The 14,910-nt window shown below is 40.3% G+C and overlaps 1 protein-coding gene across 13 annotated transcripts in view; it reads right to left on the bottom strand.

Annotated features, from left to right (window-relative positions):
• Positions 1 to 14,910, bottom strand: part of UNC80 (unc-80 homolog, NALCN channel complex subunit) — a 230,571-nt gene that overhangs the window by 166,446 nt on the left and 49,215 nt on the right. For 11 of the 13 annotated variants that reach the window (XM_059875656.1, XM_059875640.1, XM_024976253.2 and 8 more), the window contains exons 13-16: positions 14,508 to 14,876; positions 8,835 to 8,981; positions 3,254 to 3,401; positions 263 to 411 (exon numbers count right to left, since the gene is read on the bottom strand). In XM_059875656.1, the coding sequence (XP_059731639.1) occupies positions 263 to 411; positions 3,254 to 3,401; positions 8,835 to 8,981; positions 14,508 to 14,876 (813 nt within the window). The remainder of the gene's footprint in view (positions 1 to 262; positions 412 to 3,253; positions 3,402 to 8,834; positions 8,982 to 14,507; positions 14,877 to 14,910) is intronic. The other 2 variants (XM_059875645.1, XM_059875659.1) reach the window with 1 other exon arrangement.

Raw genomic sequence — 14,910 nt, 5'->3', positions numbered from 1 at the left:
TTCTGAAGGGCTCAGAATACCTGGCAACTATTTCACCAACTACCACAGAACCTCTGAGATGGAAGAGATAAGCCTATCTGCAGGTACGATGACAGGTGACAGGGAGGAGAAAGGTATTGCTGGGTTTCTACCGTGAGTTGCTGGTGACACTGGGAAAACACATAGACATTTTAACTTTACAGTTTTAGATTTCAACTTCTCTTTCTCAAGGTCATGGCATAAAACTGAGAACTCCTGTGGGAGGAAAAGGTGAGCTTCTCACCAGATTCTCAGGGCTGTGCAATTCATGAGTAGTTGAAGCGCAGCGTGTGATGAGGGATTTAAACATTGCGCTGACGACGATGCCTTCCACATTTTGGGCTGTGGATTTGTTGTCCACCGTGGTGAAGTTATTTCCGAACCCAGCCTTGTCTGGAATGCAAAGGCATCAATTAAAGGCAGTGTTTCCTTTCAGGTACAATGTTTAAAGAAGTAATGAAGTACTTGGCATCCAGGAGTTAGTGAAGGGCTACACAAAATATTGGCAACCCACTTCAGTATTCTTATCTGAAAATTTCATGGACAGAGGAGCCTGGTGGACTGCAGTCCATGGGGTTGCAAAGAGTCAGACATAACTGAGCAACTGAGCATGCACACACAAAAAATACAGAACCAGAGGATTGAAGCCACTCCAGATTTGATCATCTAATGAGGACTTAGAGATAAACAGCTCATAATCTCCTTCAGGGTTATTACTATGACATATTTCATCCCTTAGTGGAGGTTTTCATCAATGAATCTTAGCAACAAAAAGAGGACAACTGTTGACCCTAAGAAAAATTTTTAAACCTAAGTAATGTTAAATAGACAATAATTTTTTTTAAAAGATGGTTTACTAAGTGGTCCCTCAATGGAGACAGACTTGATTTGGCTTTTTTTTGGTGGTGAGGAATGCTGGTTTCTCAGCAGAAACTGTTCAGTCTGTGAGAAGTGGAGTGAGGTAGGGCCAACTAGGTGAGTGGGGCAGTGGAGGGAAGAGACGAGACAGGGTCCTGTAGGGGAATTAACACCAGCACCAGAAACCAAAAATGAGACTGAGTTCTGGACAAAAGCTACACAAGACTTCTAGCAACTTCTTGCTTCCAGAGACTCCATGGGCATATAAGTTGGAAAAATCTACAACCTCTCCCAGAGCCACCGCCTAACTCATTCACACATGAAATGCCACTGAACTGAGGCCATCACCCAACGTGGCAGTTTATGCCAGTTTTTCCCATTTCCATGGACACTCCAGGGTTCTGTGGACTTGCCAGAGTATTGCAAGCTTGCAAGCCACCTGTGGACCTTAGGGGCCAGTTACCTGCAGCTTCAAGACAGATCAGACAGGAGTATGTGCATCTGCTGGATGATTCACTATGAGCCACTTAACCTTCTCAAGAATCTCAGTGGGAATTCACTGCTTTAAAGTGTTGATTACATACTTTATGACTAACCTCTCACTGTCTGTGTCGAAGGGCTGTGGGTTATCTTTAGACTTTACATTACAGAAAGAAATGTCTTAGTCTGCTCTTATAGTTTCTATCTCAAATAGGTTTAAAAAGAGAAAAAAATGCAATCAAGAATTTCTCTTGCAGTATCTCAACCCCAATTCTTACTTCATTGTTTTTCAGATCTGTTATGTGCTTGGATTAAAGCAACTTCAATAACATAGATTATTTCAGGGAATCTATAGGGGAACAATATTTTCCTTTAATGTGAAAACCAAATAATAAAGCCTGGGGTACAAACAGAAAAACTTTCTAAATCCATCAAACATCTCCATTGTAATCTAATCAACCACTATCACATTCAGTTCAGTTCAGTCACTCAGTCGTGTCCAACTCTTTTCGACCCCATGAATCTCAGCACGCCAGGCCTCCCTGTCCATCACCAACTCCCAGAGTTCACTCAAACTCACGTCCATCGAGTCAGTGATGCCATCCAGCCATCTCATCTTTTGTCATCCCCTTCTCCTCCTGCCCCCAATCCCTCCCAGCATCAGAGTCTTTTCCAATGAGTCAACTCTTCGCATGAGATGGCCAAAGTACTGGAGTTTCAGCTTTAGCATCATTCCTTCCAAAGAACACCCAGGACTGATCTCCTTTAGAATGGACTGGTTGGATCGCCATGCAGTCCAAGGGACTCTCAAGAGTCTTCTCCAACACCACAGTTCAAAAGGATCAATTCTTCAGCACTCAGCTTTCTTCACAGTCCAACTCTCACATCCATACATGACCACAGGAAAACCCATAGCCTTGACTAGACGGACCTTTGTTGGCAAAGTAATGTCTCTGCTTTTCAATATGCTATCTAGGTTTGTCATAACCTTCCTTCCAAGGAGTAAGCGTCTTTTAATTTCATGGCTGCAGTCACCATCTGCAGTGATTTTGGAGCCCAAAAAAATAAAGTCTGACACTGTTTCCACTATTTCCCTGTCTATAATTATCACATTAATACTATATAAACCATAAAAACCTATACTAAAAAGATGCTTCTTCCCAGGCTTTAAATTAAAATGTGTATTTTACTCAACTCAGGCTTCATGCATCACCTTCATTCCATTACTGTATTTGTATTCAAGTGGTACTGAAAGTGTTCATTGATTATGGATGCCATTTGGGTTCATTGGTCTATCCCTGTAATACAGGGCTCTATGATGGAGTTTTCTTAAAGCCATAAACCTATAGTTTATGGGCCTATCTATAGATCCCTTTGTCCATTGTTTTTAATTCAGTGCGTATGTGTATCGAAGTTACATTACTACTATGTTTACTGCAGTCATTTTTTCTCTGTCCTATTTTATCTTGTGAAAAAATCACCAAGCACATAAAAGGTGCTCACTTCATTTTGTTGAACTAATGAAAATATTCTTTTGTTCCTTGATCCTTGCCTCAGCAGTCACACAACAAAGTCACCTGAGAGAGAGGCATGCCGTGAGCAGGGCGTGAGGATAGTGGCCCTGCAGATGAGGGTGTCATGGCTTTACCGAGCTGAGTTCCCATTTGCTGAGCTAAGTTGTCCTCAAAAGGCCTCCAAAATGTATAATCAAAGATGATGGGCAAGCTTCTCACATTTATATTTTATCACACACAAGACTCACGTGCATGCACACACACACACACAAACATATATCTTTTCCTCTCCATTCTATTACCACAGATTTAGGGTGTCTCAGAAACACTACCTGCTTCACCTCGCAGCGATTTCTCCTAGAACTCGGCACAGCTTTACTTACTGTCAGTGACCGGCTCCATACAAAATCCTAGCAAAGCATGCAAGAAGTCCACTACGTTATTGAGAGAGTCCTTGTTCACATAATCCCTCATGGTTTGTCGGAACTGCATCTTATCTAGCTTGTATAGCTTAGTGAGGCAGTTCTGGGCCTGCAAGGAAGGAAGAAAAGTGAAGAAGTCACAGGTACCAGCTTATGCTGGGGATACCACTGATTTCAGACAGAAGCCTTCAGAAGGCAAAGGTCCCCATGCACCCCTCCTGGTTGGTAATTTGCCAGCTCTGCTAGCCCTTCACGTCTGAGATTGAGATGGGCAGAGGTAGGCTGGGGATAAGACTTTGAGAAGGGCTTCTCCTCAGGAAAAACCCCAAACTAAAGGCTAATGCTGCCCCAGGAACAGCTCAGTATTTTTGCCAAGATCAAGATTTTAAGATATAAATGAAAAAAAATTTAATATTGATGTAGGTGATAGGATTGGTAATCAAGGATTAGAAACTTCAGAGGCTTTACACAGGGAGAAGAAGCCAACCTCCCCCACACTCAGCTACTTTGAATTTAAATAGATTTAATAGAGGGCATGAGGCTTCCCAAGTGGCACTAGTGGTAAAGAGTCTGCCTGCCAATGCAGGAGACATAGAGACACAGGTTTGATCCCTGGGTCAGGAAGAGGGCATGGCAACCCACTCTAGTATTTTTGCCTGGAGAATCCCATGGGCAGAGGAGGCTGGTGGGCTACAGCCCAAATGATCATAAAGAGTCAGACACGACTGAAGTGACTTAAAACAATGGATGGCATGAGAGGGCTCTAGGACCTGTTTATCCAGAGTTCTCTTATATGGTCAGGAGGGAAAGACCCTTGAGACATGAAAGAGACATAAAATAAAGCAAGTCTAGTTTGTTTATTTATGTGTCTGCTTTTGAATATAGAAGTTTGGTATTTAATAGAAGTTGGCCTTAAGGATATGAAAACCAATTGACCATGCATTAGGCTCTGCCAGAGGGCTGGCAGAGCTGGCAAATTACCAGAAACACAAAAACGTATTTCTTATGATCCAACAAATAATTTTGTCATCTAGCAAAGGAAAAGGGAGTAATTTGCACCATCAGAACAAACAAAGTTACAATCATTGGCTGGAGAAGGTCACAGACAGGACACCCCAATGCTATCTGGGACCCTCAGGGGGCCCCCTAGTCCCATTCTACCTTTGAGAGAAAAATCACATTTGTGTAGTGCTTTGCTGTTTAAAATATGCTTCTGGATTGTAAATGCAAACATTTGACTTTCACACTTCTCTATGACTTGAAGAGTTTCCCTATGTTACAGTGGAGGAAACTGAGACTCAAAGAAATCAAGGACTTTGTCCAAGCTGATACACCAAGTTTCACAGCAGAGCCAAAATTAGAAGCTAGGGTCTTGCCTCCTCAGAGTGGTTACACTTCTCATAATATATTGATAGTAGCCTCATGGCTAGTTTAGAGAGTGGTTGTTGGAGAAAATGTATTTAGATACCACCCATTACCAAAAGGAAGTGGGTTGACACAATGGAGATTAGTTGATATCTTGCGGAAGGCAAGATCATCTTAAAAAAGAATGTCCTTACCAATGGAAAGAAATGGGAAAATGATACTGTGAAATGAAACTGTGGAAAATTCTTAAAGAGATGGGAATACCAAACCACCTGACCTGCCTCCTGAGAAATCTGTATGAAGGTCAAGAAGCAACAGTTAGAACTGGACATAGAACAACAGACTGGTTCCAAATAGGGAAAGGAGTACGTCAAAGCTGTATATTGTCACCCTACTTATTTAACTTATACGCAGAGTACATCAAGAGAAATGCTGGGCTGAATGAAGCACAAGTTGGAATTAAGATTGCTGGAAGAAATATCAATAATCTCAGATATGCAAATGATATCACCCTTATGGTAGAAAGTGAAGAACAACTAAAGAGCCTCTTGATGAAAGTGAAAGAGGAGAGTGAAAAAATTGTCTTAAAACTCAACATTCAGAAAACTAAGATCATGGCATCTGTTCCCATCACTTCATGGGAAATAGATGGGGAAACAGTGAAAACAGTGGCTGACTTTATTTCTGGGGGCTCCAAAATCACTGCAGATGGTGACTGCAGCCATGAAATTAAAAGACACTTGCTCCTTGGAAGAAAAGCTATGACCAACCTAGACAGCATACTAAAAAGCAGAGATATTACTTTTGCCAACAAAGGTCCATCTAGTCAAGGCTGTGGTTTTTCCAATAGTCACATATGGATGTTAGAATTGGACTATAAAGAAAACTGAGTGCCAAAGAATTGATGCTTCTGAACTGTGGTATTGGAGGAGACTCTTGAGAGTCCCTTGGACTGCAAGGAGATCGAACCAGTCCATCTTAAAGGAAATCAGTCCTGAATATTCATTGGAAGGACTGATGCTGAAGCTGAAACTCCAATACTTTGGCCACCTGATATGAAGAGCTGACTCATTTGAAAAGACCCTGATGCTGGGAAAGATTGAAGGCAGGAGAAGAAGGGGATGACAGAGGATGAGATGGTTGGATGGCACCACTGACTCAGTGGACCCAAGTTTAAGTAAACTCTGGGAGTTAGTGATGGACAGGGAGAACTGGCGTGCTGTAGTCCATGGGGTCACAAAGAGTTGGACATGACTGATCGACTGAAGTGAACTAAACTGGGTTGAGGAAGAAAATCTACAATCAAGAAAGAAGAGTTGGCTTAGTAAGGACTAAGAGTGAGGACTTAGTGAGGACTCCATAACCTTAATGGAGAATTTTGGACAACCAGGCAGAAGCAAGGACAGCAATTCATGGGATTTGGGTCCTTAATGGTGGGCCAGAGGATAATTTAAGTTACATCACCATTTTGACAAATCAAGACACAGAGAAAAATTCTTAGAACTCTTGAGAGGAAAAAGATTATAAAAGGCTGAAACTTATAATTAGCAATGGTTTCTTGTTGTGACCTTGTCGTAGTCTTTCCATTTATATCACAAAGTCAGGAGGATTTTTTTTCCCTTTCATTTTTCCTTTACTAGGTCGAGAAATTGGGTGTTTTTATTCCAGGGGCTACTGGTTGATCAAACCAGTCAATTCTACAGGAAATCAGTCTGGAATATTCATTGGAAGGACTGATGCTGAGGCTCCAACACTTTGGCCACCTGATACGAAGAACTGATTCACTGGAAAAGACCCTGATGCTGGGAAAGATTGAAGGCAGGAGGAGAAGGGGACAAAAGAGGATGACATGGTTGGATGGCATCACCGACTCAATGGACATGAGTCTGAACAAGTTCCGGGAGTTGGTGATGGAGAGGGAAGCCTGTCATGCTGCAGTCCATGGGGTTGCAAAGAGTTGGACATGACTGAGTGACTGAACTGAACTGAATTCCAGAGAGGCTACTGGTTGCTAGATCTCAAGCAATTTTTTTTTCTTATAAAATTAATGCTGCTTGCTATAAAATGAAGTTTTAAAGTACTTCTCTATAAAATACACCAAAAAAGGCATAGTTTCAAATCTCTTCTTTAGAGGCCATTACAATTCAACTGAAAGTCTCAGCAAGGATCAGAATATCAAACTATAAGTATTTTGATTCTGAATGAATATTCTAAACTTCTCCAAGAGATATAAAGAGTGAATTCCATTTCAATAATTTGGGACTACAAGCTAATGATTAAACTATTCTAAGAAACTCCCTGGAATTACTAGGCACTTTGATGAATAGCATTGTGATAATAATTTGGCTTATTAAAAAAATAAAAGTATAGTGAACTTCATCTGGTAGAGGTAAGAAATATTCTTATGCATTAAAAGCTAAGTAACTACTAAAAATCCAATGCCAGATAAATCTGGAAATATTTAGCTTCTTGAATTACACATTCCCAGGGTAGATTTCTCAAATTTCTATCTCATGGACCATGTGTTTACTAAGCATGGATAAGTAAGTATAATCCTGATAAGGAGTATAAAACTGGGCTACAAGAAAATGGAGGTACTGCCATATAAATCAACAGTTGAGAAGGCAAGTAGAAAACTGGATGTCCTGATAGGAAACACTCAGTACTCTTGAGAGAAGAAAACATCGTAACTAAGCAGTAACGATAATCTCTCAAGTGGCTTCTGATCCAACTAGCCCTAACCTTCTCCACGTATAGAAAGACAGGTCCTGATATCAGAACCAATTTATAATTCCAACTACAGCATGATGCTTATTTTTATATTTTGGTATTTCATTTCATAGAATTAGTTTTCTGCATGAGATGTGATGTAATTTTAGCCTTGAAGGCATTTATTCATACTGTGATAGAATAAAAACCAAAGACCCCAAATCATAAACATATGTGCAAAGATGGAGGTAATGTCAGCTTCTACTGCCTTATTATTTATTATTTTGATTTCTTAAAATTTGGGGCCCCAAAATCTAGATCTTGGTCAAAGTTTTCAAGTTTCAGAATTTAGAGAAAGTAATTACTATGAATAACCCCCCCCCCCACATACAAATAATAAACTAATATGACACAATAGAATAGAAAAGAAAGAGAATGATATATAAATGGGTAGGTAGGTAGATAACAGATTAAGAAAGAAAGCCAGCATGCTGATACTGTGTGAACATTTCATGACAAAACCTAATACCAAAGAAAAATGGCTGGCATTGGATTTTGACATGACCCTAAAACTCTGCTAAGATATGCCAAAGGGTTTCCTAGACTCAAATTTGCATCAAACTCTTATTTGTCGGGGACTATTTTCTTATGATTTCAGTTCAAAATATGTATGAGGCAACTGTTCCAGCTTGAAGTTGTTGTAGCGGTGGGTTATCGCCAAAGTCTGAAGGGAAAAGTAGTCATCAGCAGAGGCAAGTGAAAATGAGCTAGAGTTACATTTCCATGTTCCATTACAAGAATTATTTTTTGCAAACCTCAGGGCAGAGTTTCAAGTTTCACACAGTTCAAAGGGACGTGCTTGTAAATATTGGGTTGGCCAAAAGAGTTCATTTGAATTTTCCTTAAGGTGTTATGAAAAAATCTGAAGGAAATTTTTGTCCAACCCAATATTTAGCAGTCAAGGTTCATTGTCAAACACAGCAGCCAGAAAATGGTTACTTTTGTAGTCCTGTTTTGTCCCAATAAGGGCCATTTTCCATATCTAAAAACAACAAACTCAATCTGAAAGGTGGATCCCTTTTTCTAATATAAAATATGCTTCCATAGTACCCAGGCAGGTGATTAAAAAACCATTTGTCACAGACCATCAGAAGTTTGCTAAATATATTCATTTTTGCAATGTTCTTTCAAACTATAATTCACGTTCCAATTATACATCCTTTTACCAACTGGGAGTTGGCCTGCCCTAGGCAGGAGGCAGAAGTTATTTTCCCAATTAAACTTTCCTAAGCCTGGGTTTTAGATGTCTTGAGATTATCTTGTGGGAATTCTCCCACCTTATGACAGCATTAATTACCCTCACAAAATATTTTTTCAGGGAACACTGACCCTCATTGTCAAAGGACTCATTCTTAATTTGAAAGGAGGGAAGAGGAAGAGGAAATGGAATCTACTTTAATTCTCTTACATTCTCCCGGAATACCTGGTGTCTCAGACGATCTCCAGAGAGCCCTCGGTGTCCTTCTCCACAACCATAGGCACATCCCAGGGACTTCACGATTTTGATGAGCATGGTTAGAGCAAGCCTATGGTTGCTTACAGGTATACTTTCATCCTAGCACCCAGAATGAGAGAGAGGATGCTGTTTATTTAGTTACTTAGATTCTTTTGCTACCGAGACTCTATTTTATTATTAAACCAAGTTTATATGTTTTACAGTGAGCCCCTGCAGTTTGGGAAATAAAATTGTCAAGAGCTCAACAGGCAGGTTAATTTTTTAGAAAATCTAGAACATGATTTACAAGAAAGAAAAATATTTGAATACCCTCTAGTGCTACAGGATATGGATGTAGACCTCTTCAGTAGAAGACATGCTTTCATATGCTTGACAGGTGATCAGAATGACTGTCTAGAGAGAGACAGTGTGGACTATCAATGATGAAGGCAAACAGCTTTTTCCAGAAGGTACCTTTACCAGCAGTTCTCTGATAGTATCACTAGGCAAGGATTTTTGCTAAATTTCTGGAACTGATCAAAGTCTGAAACTTTGAAATCATGTGGCATTTTCTGACATTTTCGAAGGATTTTTTTTTTTTTGCTTTTGCTGTATTGTAATACTCATGTATAAACAAAGTGAGAATAAAAAATTTTTTGCAAATATTCAGCATGGGTTCTTCATTTGAGGTTAAATAGGAAGTCCCCCTGAGATGAACTGTTATTATCCTCTCTTTTGACTCATGTAATCCTTGCTTTAAGTGAAGAACATAGCTTCCAGAAAATCCTTGAATTGTTTCCAAAGAAGCATAAGGAAGCTGTTGCTAAGAAATGATGCAGATCTGCACCATAACCTTCAGGAAGCTTCAACCTTCCTCGGTCCTTCTAGTGATTCTCTGTTGTCAGCACAGCCACCTGAGAGCCCAGCTCGCGCTCCTTAATTGCACATGACATTAGATAAATGAATGAATATCTTTGTGCTTTAGTTTCCCCACTTGTGAATTGAGAATCTTAATAGCTTCCCTTCCTACTTCATCAGTTTACTGTGACAAATATAAAATAATGAATAAGCCTTGATCTGTAAATCGTGAAGGGCTTTTCCATAGTCATATGCTCAGGTTGATACATAAACTTTGGGGCCATCCACATAGAAAGAATACTCAAATGCAGGGAGGGTGTGTCAGATATGAGAGTTATCTAGACATCATGTGCTGTTCATTATGTGACGAGACACTCTCTCTGCTCCCCTAATGTTATGTAATTGGGTCATTTCTTTTTTTCTAACCAAAGCCTCAGGTAGTGGCTGTGATGCCCAGAAACACCTCCCTTCAGAACTGAACATTCATTCTCTGAGCTGCTGTAAGTATTTAGTTCAGTTCAGTTCAGTCGCTCAGTCGTGTCCAACTCTTTCCGACCCCATGAACCGCAGCACACCAGACCTCCCTGTCCATCAACAACTCCTGGAGTTTACCAAAACTCATGTCCATTGAGTCGGTGATGCCATCCAACCATCTCATCCTCTGTCATCCCCTTCTCTTCCAGCCGTGAATCAAGGCTGGAAGTATTGATGGCTGATAACTCAGGTGAATTCCTCTTCAGGTATTGCCCTTAGCTAAAGAGATGGGCCTTGACCCACATTATGCTCTCCTCCTGGAAGCAATCCACCTCCAATGATTGGTCAAGGGCATAAAGAGGGCTAGGAGGGAGGTCATGGAATAAGGTGGGCTCCCTTACTTTACCCAGGGATTACTTTGAAGAACCATCCCAACTCTGGTGCTCCCTGTGTGAGGGACTGAAGTCTCTGTTACAACTACATTGCAATTCAGCTTCTCTCTTGGCTCCATCCTGCTTCTTTTACATTTCACAGACGTCAATTCTGAGTGGACACCCCATCAAACCTCCTGCACACATCTCTTTGTCCGAGTCTGCTTCTTGGGAACTCTGCAGCTCAGATGCTTACAAATGGAAGACTCAAACATACATATATATATATACACACATACATAGAACATACATACATTTATTTATTTATATGTACATATATTCACCAGTGGCTTCCCTGGTGGTTCAGAGGGTAAAGAAACTGCCTGTCAATGCAGGAGACCCAGGTTCAATCCCTGGGTCAGGAAGATCCCCAAGAAAAGGGAATGGCAACCCACTCCAGTGTTCTTGCCTGGAGAATCCCATGGACAGAGGAGCCTGGCAGGCTATAGTCCATGGGGTCACAAAAAGTCCAACATGACTGAGCATGACTGGTGTAGGAATTGGTGAATTCCTTCACCAATTCATAAATCTTTTAAGTTTAAATTAAAATCTTAGCTCCATAACCTTGGGCAAGCTACTTAACACCCTACGCCTCACAAAAGGGGAATCATAAAATATCCGTCTCACAGAGTTTGTGAGGCAAAACAAGTAAGGTGCATAATAATAGCAAAACCAGTGTTAATGATTATTTCTAGGTGTGCTGTGCTTAGTCAGTTGTGTCCAACTGTTTGCAACTCCATGGACTATAGCCCACCAGGCTTCTCTGTCCAAGGGATTCTCCAGGCAAGAATACTGGAGTAGGTTGCCATGCCCTCCCTCCAGGGAATCTTCCCAACCCAGGGATCGAACCTGAGTCTTTCACATTGAGGTGGATTCTTTACAAGCTGAGCTACTAGGGAAGCCCATTTCTAGGTGTGGGGCACTGCTATCCTTTGGGGCAACTTTGTGCAAGTTAGAAAAGGCACTATTCTGGGAGGATGAATTAGAAAAAGTGAGTAGTAGGCACCTTCTACTAAAAGGTGCCTCTTAGTAGAAGCAGCCTTGACTGTCCCTGATTTCAGTCCTGCCTGGCCTCTTTAGCAGAGAGCTCTTGTAGAGTACACAGCCTGTGTGGCCAGAGGCAGTTGTGCCTCAGAAAAGGTCACCCTGGGGAAGAGCTGATTTGGAAGATTGATTTATGAACATTTAAAAACTATTAAATGTTCCTTAAAAAAATTCCTAGCTCCCAAAGCTTTTTGTAAATATCTATTTGTATTTCTTTGGATCTTCAGATGTCCTTGGGATTTCAGCTCCTTCAGAAGGAGACATTCAGAAAGATGTAGCATGTTATAGGCAGAAATCAGGACACATATTAAATAACATTTCAAGTTCTCAGTACTCGTTTGCAGCAAATATAGAAATAGAAATTAGATCTTCTTTTCTGAATTAATCAATTCCCCCATGCTTCTGGTATTACTAGGTTGCAAAATTAGATAAACTCCCAGTTCCACTGAAAATAACAGATGGGTTGGAGGCAGAGCAGACCTGTGTGAATCACAAGTACAATGCACTTGACCTACGTTCCAGTACAGTTTTATAAATTCTCTGCATTACAAAGGATATTATTTTGCAGAACTAACTACAGAACATTTGCATCTTTTGTAGTTGTTTTGGAGAACACATAATCTGACTTTGTAAAACCCCATCCTAATCAAAAGTAACTAGTCAAGGTAACATTTATATTATCAAGTTTCTAGTGTTCATAATATCTATATATTACATATAATATCTAGATTACATACAATAGATTTATATTTATATAATATAATAGATTAATAATATCTAGATTATATATAATATCTAGATAGGCAAGACATTTGTAGCTCTCTAATAAAAAATTAGATGTGAATACTAGTTGGGTGTAATTTTAGAACTAAAACAAAACCCAAACAGAAACAAAATACTATATCTCAAATCCTCAATAAACATAACAAGGGATCAAACCTATATCTCATGTCTCCTTCACTGGCAGGCCTGTTCTTCACCACTAGCACCACCTGGGAAGCCCCAAACATAGCAAAGCCTCATCAATTTAGCATATATCTAAGTTTTACTGACAGATCAGATCAGATCAGATCAGTCGCTCAGTTGTGTCCGACTCTTTGCGACCCCATGAATCGCAGCACGCCAGGCCTCCCTGTCCAACACCAACTCCCGGAGTTCACTCAGACTCATGTCCATGGAGTCAGTGATGCCATCCAGCCATCTCATCCTCTGTCGTCCCCTTCTCCTCTTGCCCCCAATCCCTCCCAGCATCAGAGTCTTTTCCAATGAGTCAACTCTTTGCATGAGGTGGCCAAAGTACTGGAGTTTCAGCTTTAACATCATTCCTTCCAAAGAAACCCTTATCAAAATTTGACAACTTTTATTTTTCCTATTTTCCCTTGAATTTTGCAACAAAATGACATAGTTCTATCTATCGTCTCTTTGAGTTGCCACCTAGATTGACAGGTAAAACAATTTTAAATTAAGAATCTTACTGTTTGCTGTGTTTATAAATGTGGTCCTTATACTTTGTATTTATTTACTAATTCCTACATAACTTTCGACTGAAAAATCCCTTAGATCTTAGGATCCAAGTTCAAATCCCGTGTGATTAATATCAACATTTTGATAATTTTCATCTACAATGAGATCTGAGGACCCTTGAATTGTCCTCAGTGATGTTTGAGAATGTAGAAGTTGGAAACATCAAATACCAGAAGATTCTATTAGAATTGGAAGATATATAAATATGAGTGAGGCAGTAGAAGAAATCCTAAAGGAAAAGTTAGGTTCGAGAACCTAAGAATACTGGGGCAGGAATTATTGGATGAGAGTCCGCAAATATTGGGAAAAATGAGAATAGACCATGAGGAGAGAAACATGATAAATGCAAATTAAACAGGCATGATGTAGGACTAGAGAGAGAAGAAGGGGGAAAAAAAGAGGAAGGAGCACTGCACACCTTCAGCTGTAAAAACCTGATACCCCACAAAAAATCAACAATTTACATTTAAGATAATATGTAGGTAATAGAACTCTGCACCGTGAAATCTTACACATGTAAACACTTGGCCTGATGTGTAGATCGTCACCTGTTAGAGATTCAAATCTCTTCTTTGATTTCAATTACTTAGTATTTTCCAACTAAGATCTCAAATTGAAATAGCATAAATTATATCAATATAGCTGCAGTAATGCTTCTTTAAAATTCAAATTAGAAAACTAATTACTGATGTTAAGCACTGAAATCATAAATCAGGTGTTGTCAAGTCAAAGGAAGTTAAATTCAGAAACAATAACTAATGAGAATGATAAAGACCCCTGGGTGTGACACACCGAGCTGTAAGAGGACAAAGACTAGTCTTCTAAACTCATACCAGCAAATCAACGTACTAAATAAAAATTCCCCCTTTTCTTCTCTTTAACTGTGACTGAAGCAGGCTACCTAAAAATGCGTTCCTTAAATCAAGAGAAAGAACTTAATGTTTTTCAGAAAAATTATTCTGCGTATTAGAGGCTTTCAGATGGATCAGCAGTAAAGAATCTGCCTGCAATGCTGGAGATACAGGAGATGTGCATTCAATTCCTGGATCTGGGAGATCCCCAGGAGGAGGGCATGGCACCCCACACCAGTATTCTTGTCTGGAGAATCCCATGAACAGAGGAGCCTGGTGGGCTATAGTCCATAAGGTTGCAAAGAGCTGGACATGACGGAAGTGACTGAGCATGCATGCATGCATACTGCTTATTATGGACTAGTGACTAGTGGCTATTGAGCCAACAGATTGCTGGCAAGCAAAAATATGGAAAGAAATCAGAATAACATTTCATGAGTATGCAAAAGCTGGTTCATTCATACCTTGTCTTGGTTCTTATCATTCTTCTCATAGGGGCCACCTCCACCTCCTCCACCTCCTCCTCCATCACCTCCTCCACCTCCTCCATCACCACCTCCTCCTTCATCTCCTCCACCATCTCCAGCTCCACTCACTGTAGGGCCCCCAAATCCACAGGTGGAACTTCCAGACACTCCTTTGAATTGGAAAGTTCCCTCACTTGGTCTTTTTTCTACAGTTCCATTTTCCTTGTTTTCACTCTTCTTTCTGTTCTTCTCTACACAGGGCACCACACCAAGCTGAAGCAAGCATTCCACAATGTTCAGTGCCACATCGCATATGCGAGAACTGATGTCATGGTTAAGGACAAGATAAACGGCCTTCAGAACCACCTGGGGGAAGACAAAAGTAATCAGAGGGTGATTA

Source organism: Bos taurus, chromosome 2 (genome assembly GCF_002263795.3).
Source record: "Bos taurus isolate L1 Dominette 01449 registration number 42190680 breed Hereford chromosome 2, ARS-UCD2.0, whole genome shotgun sequence".
Classification (NCBI taxonomy): domain Eukaryota; kingdom Metazoa; phylum Chordata; class Mammalia; order Artiodactyla; family Bovidae; genus Bos; species Bos taurus.
This window is presented reverse-complemented; position numbering and strand designations above follow the sequence as displayed.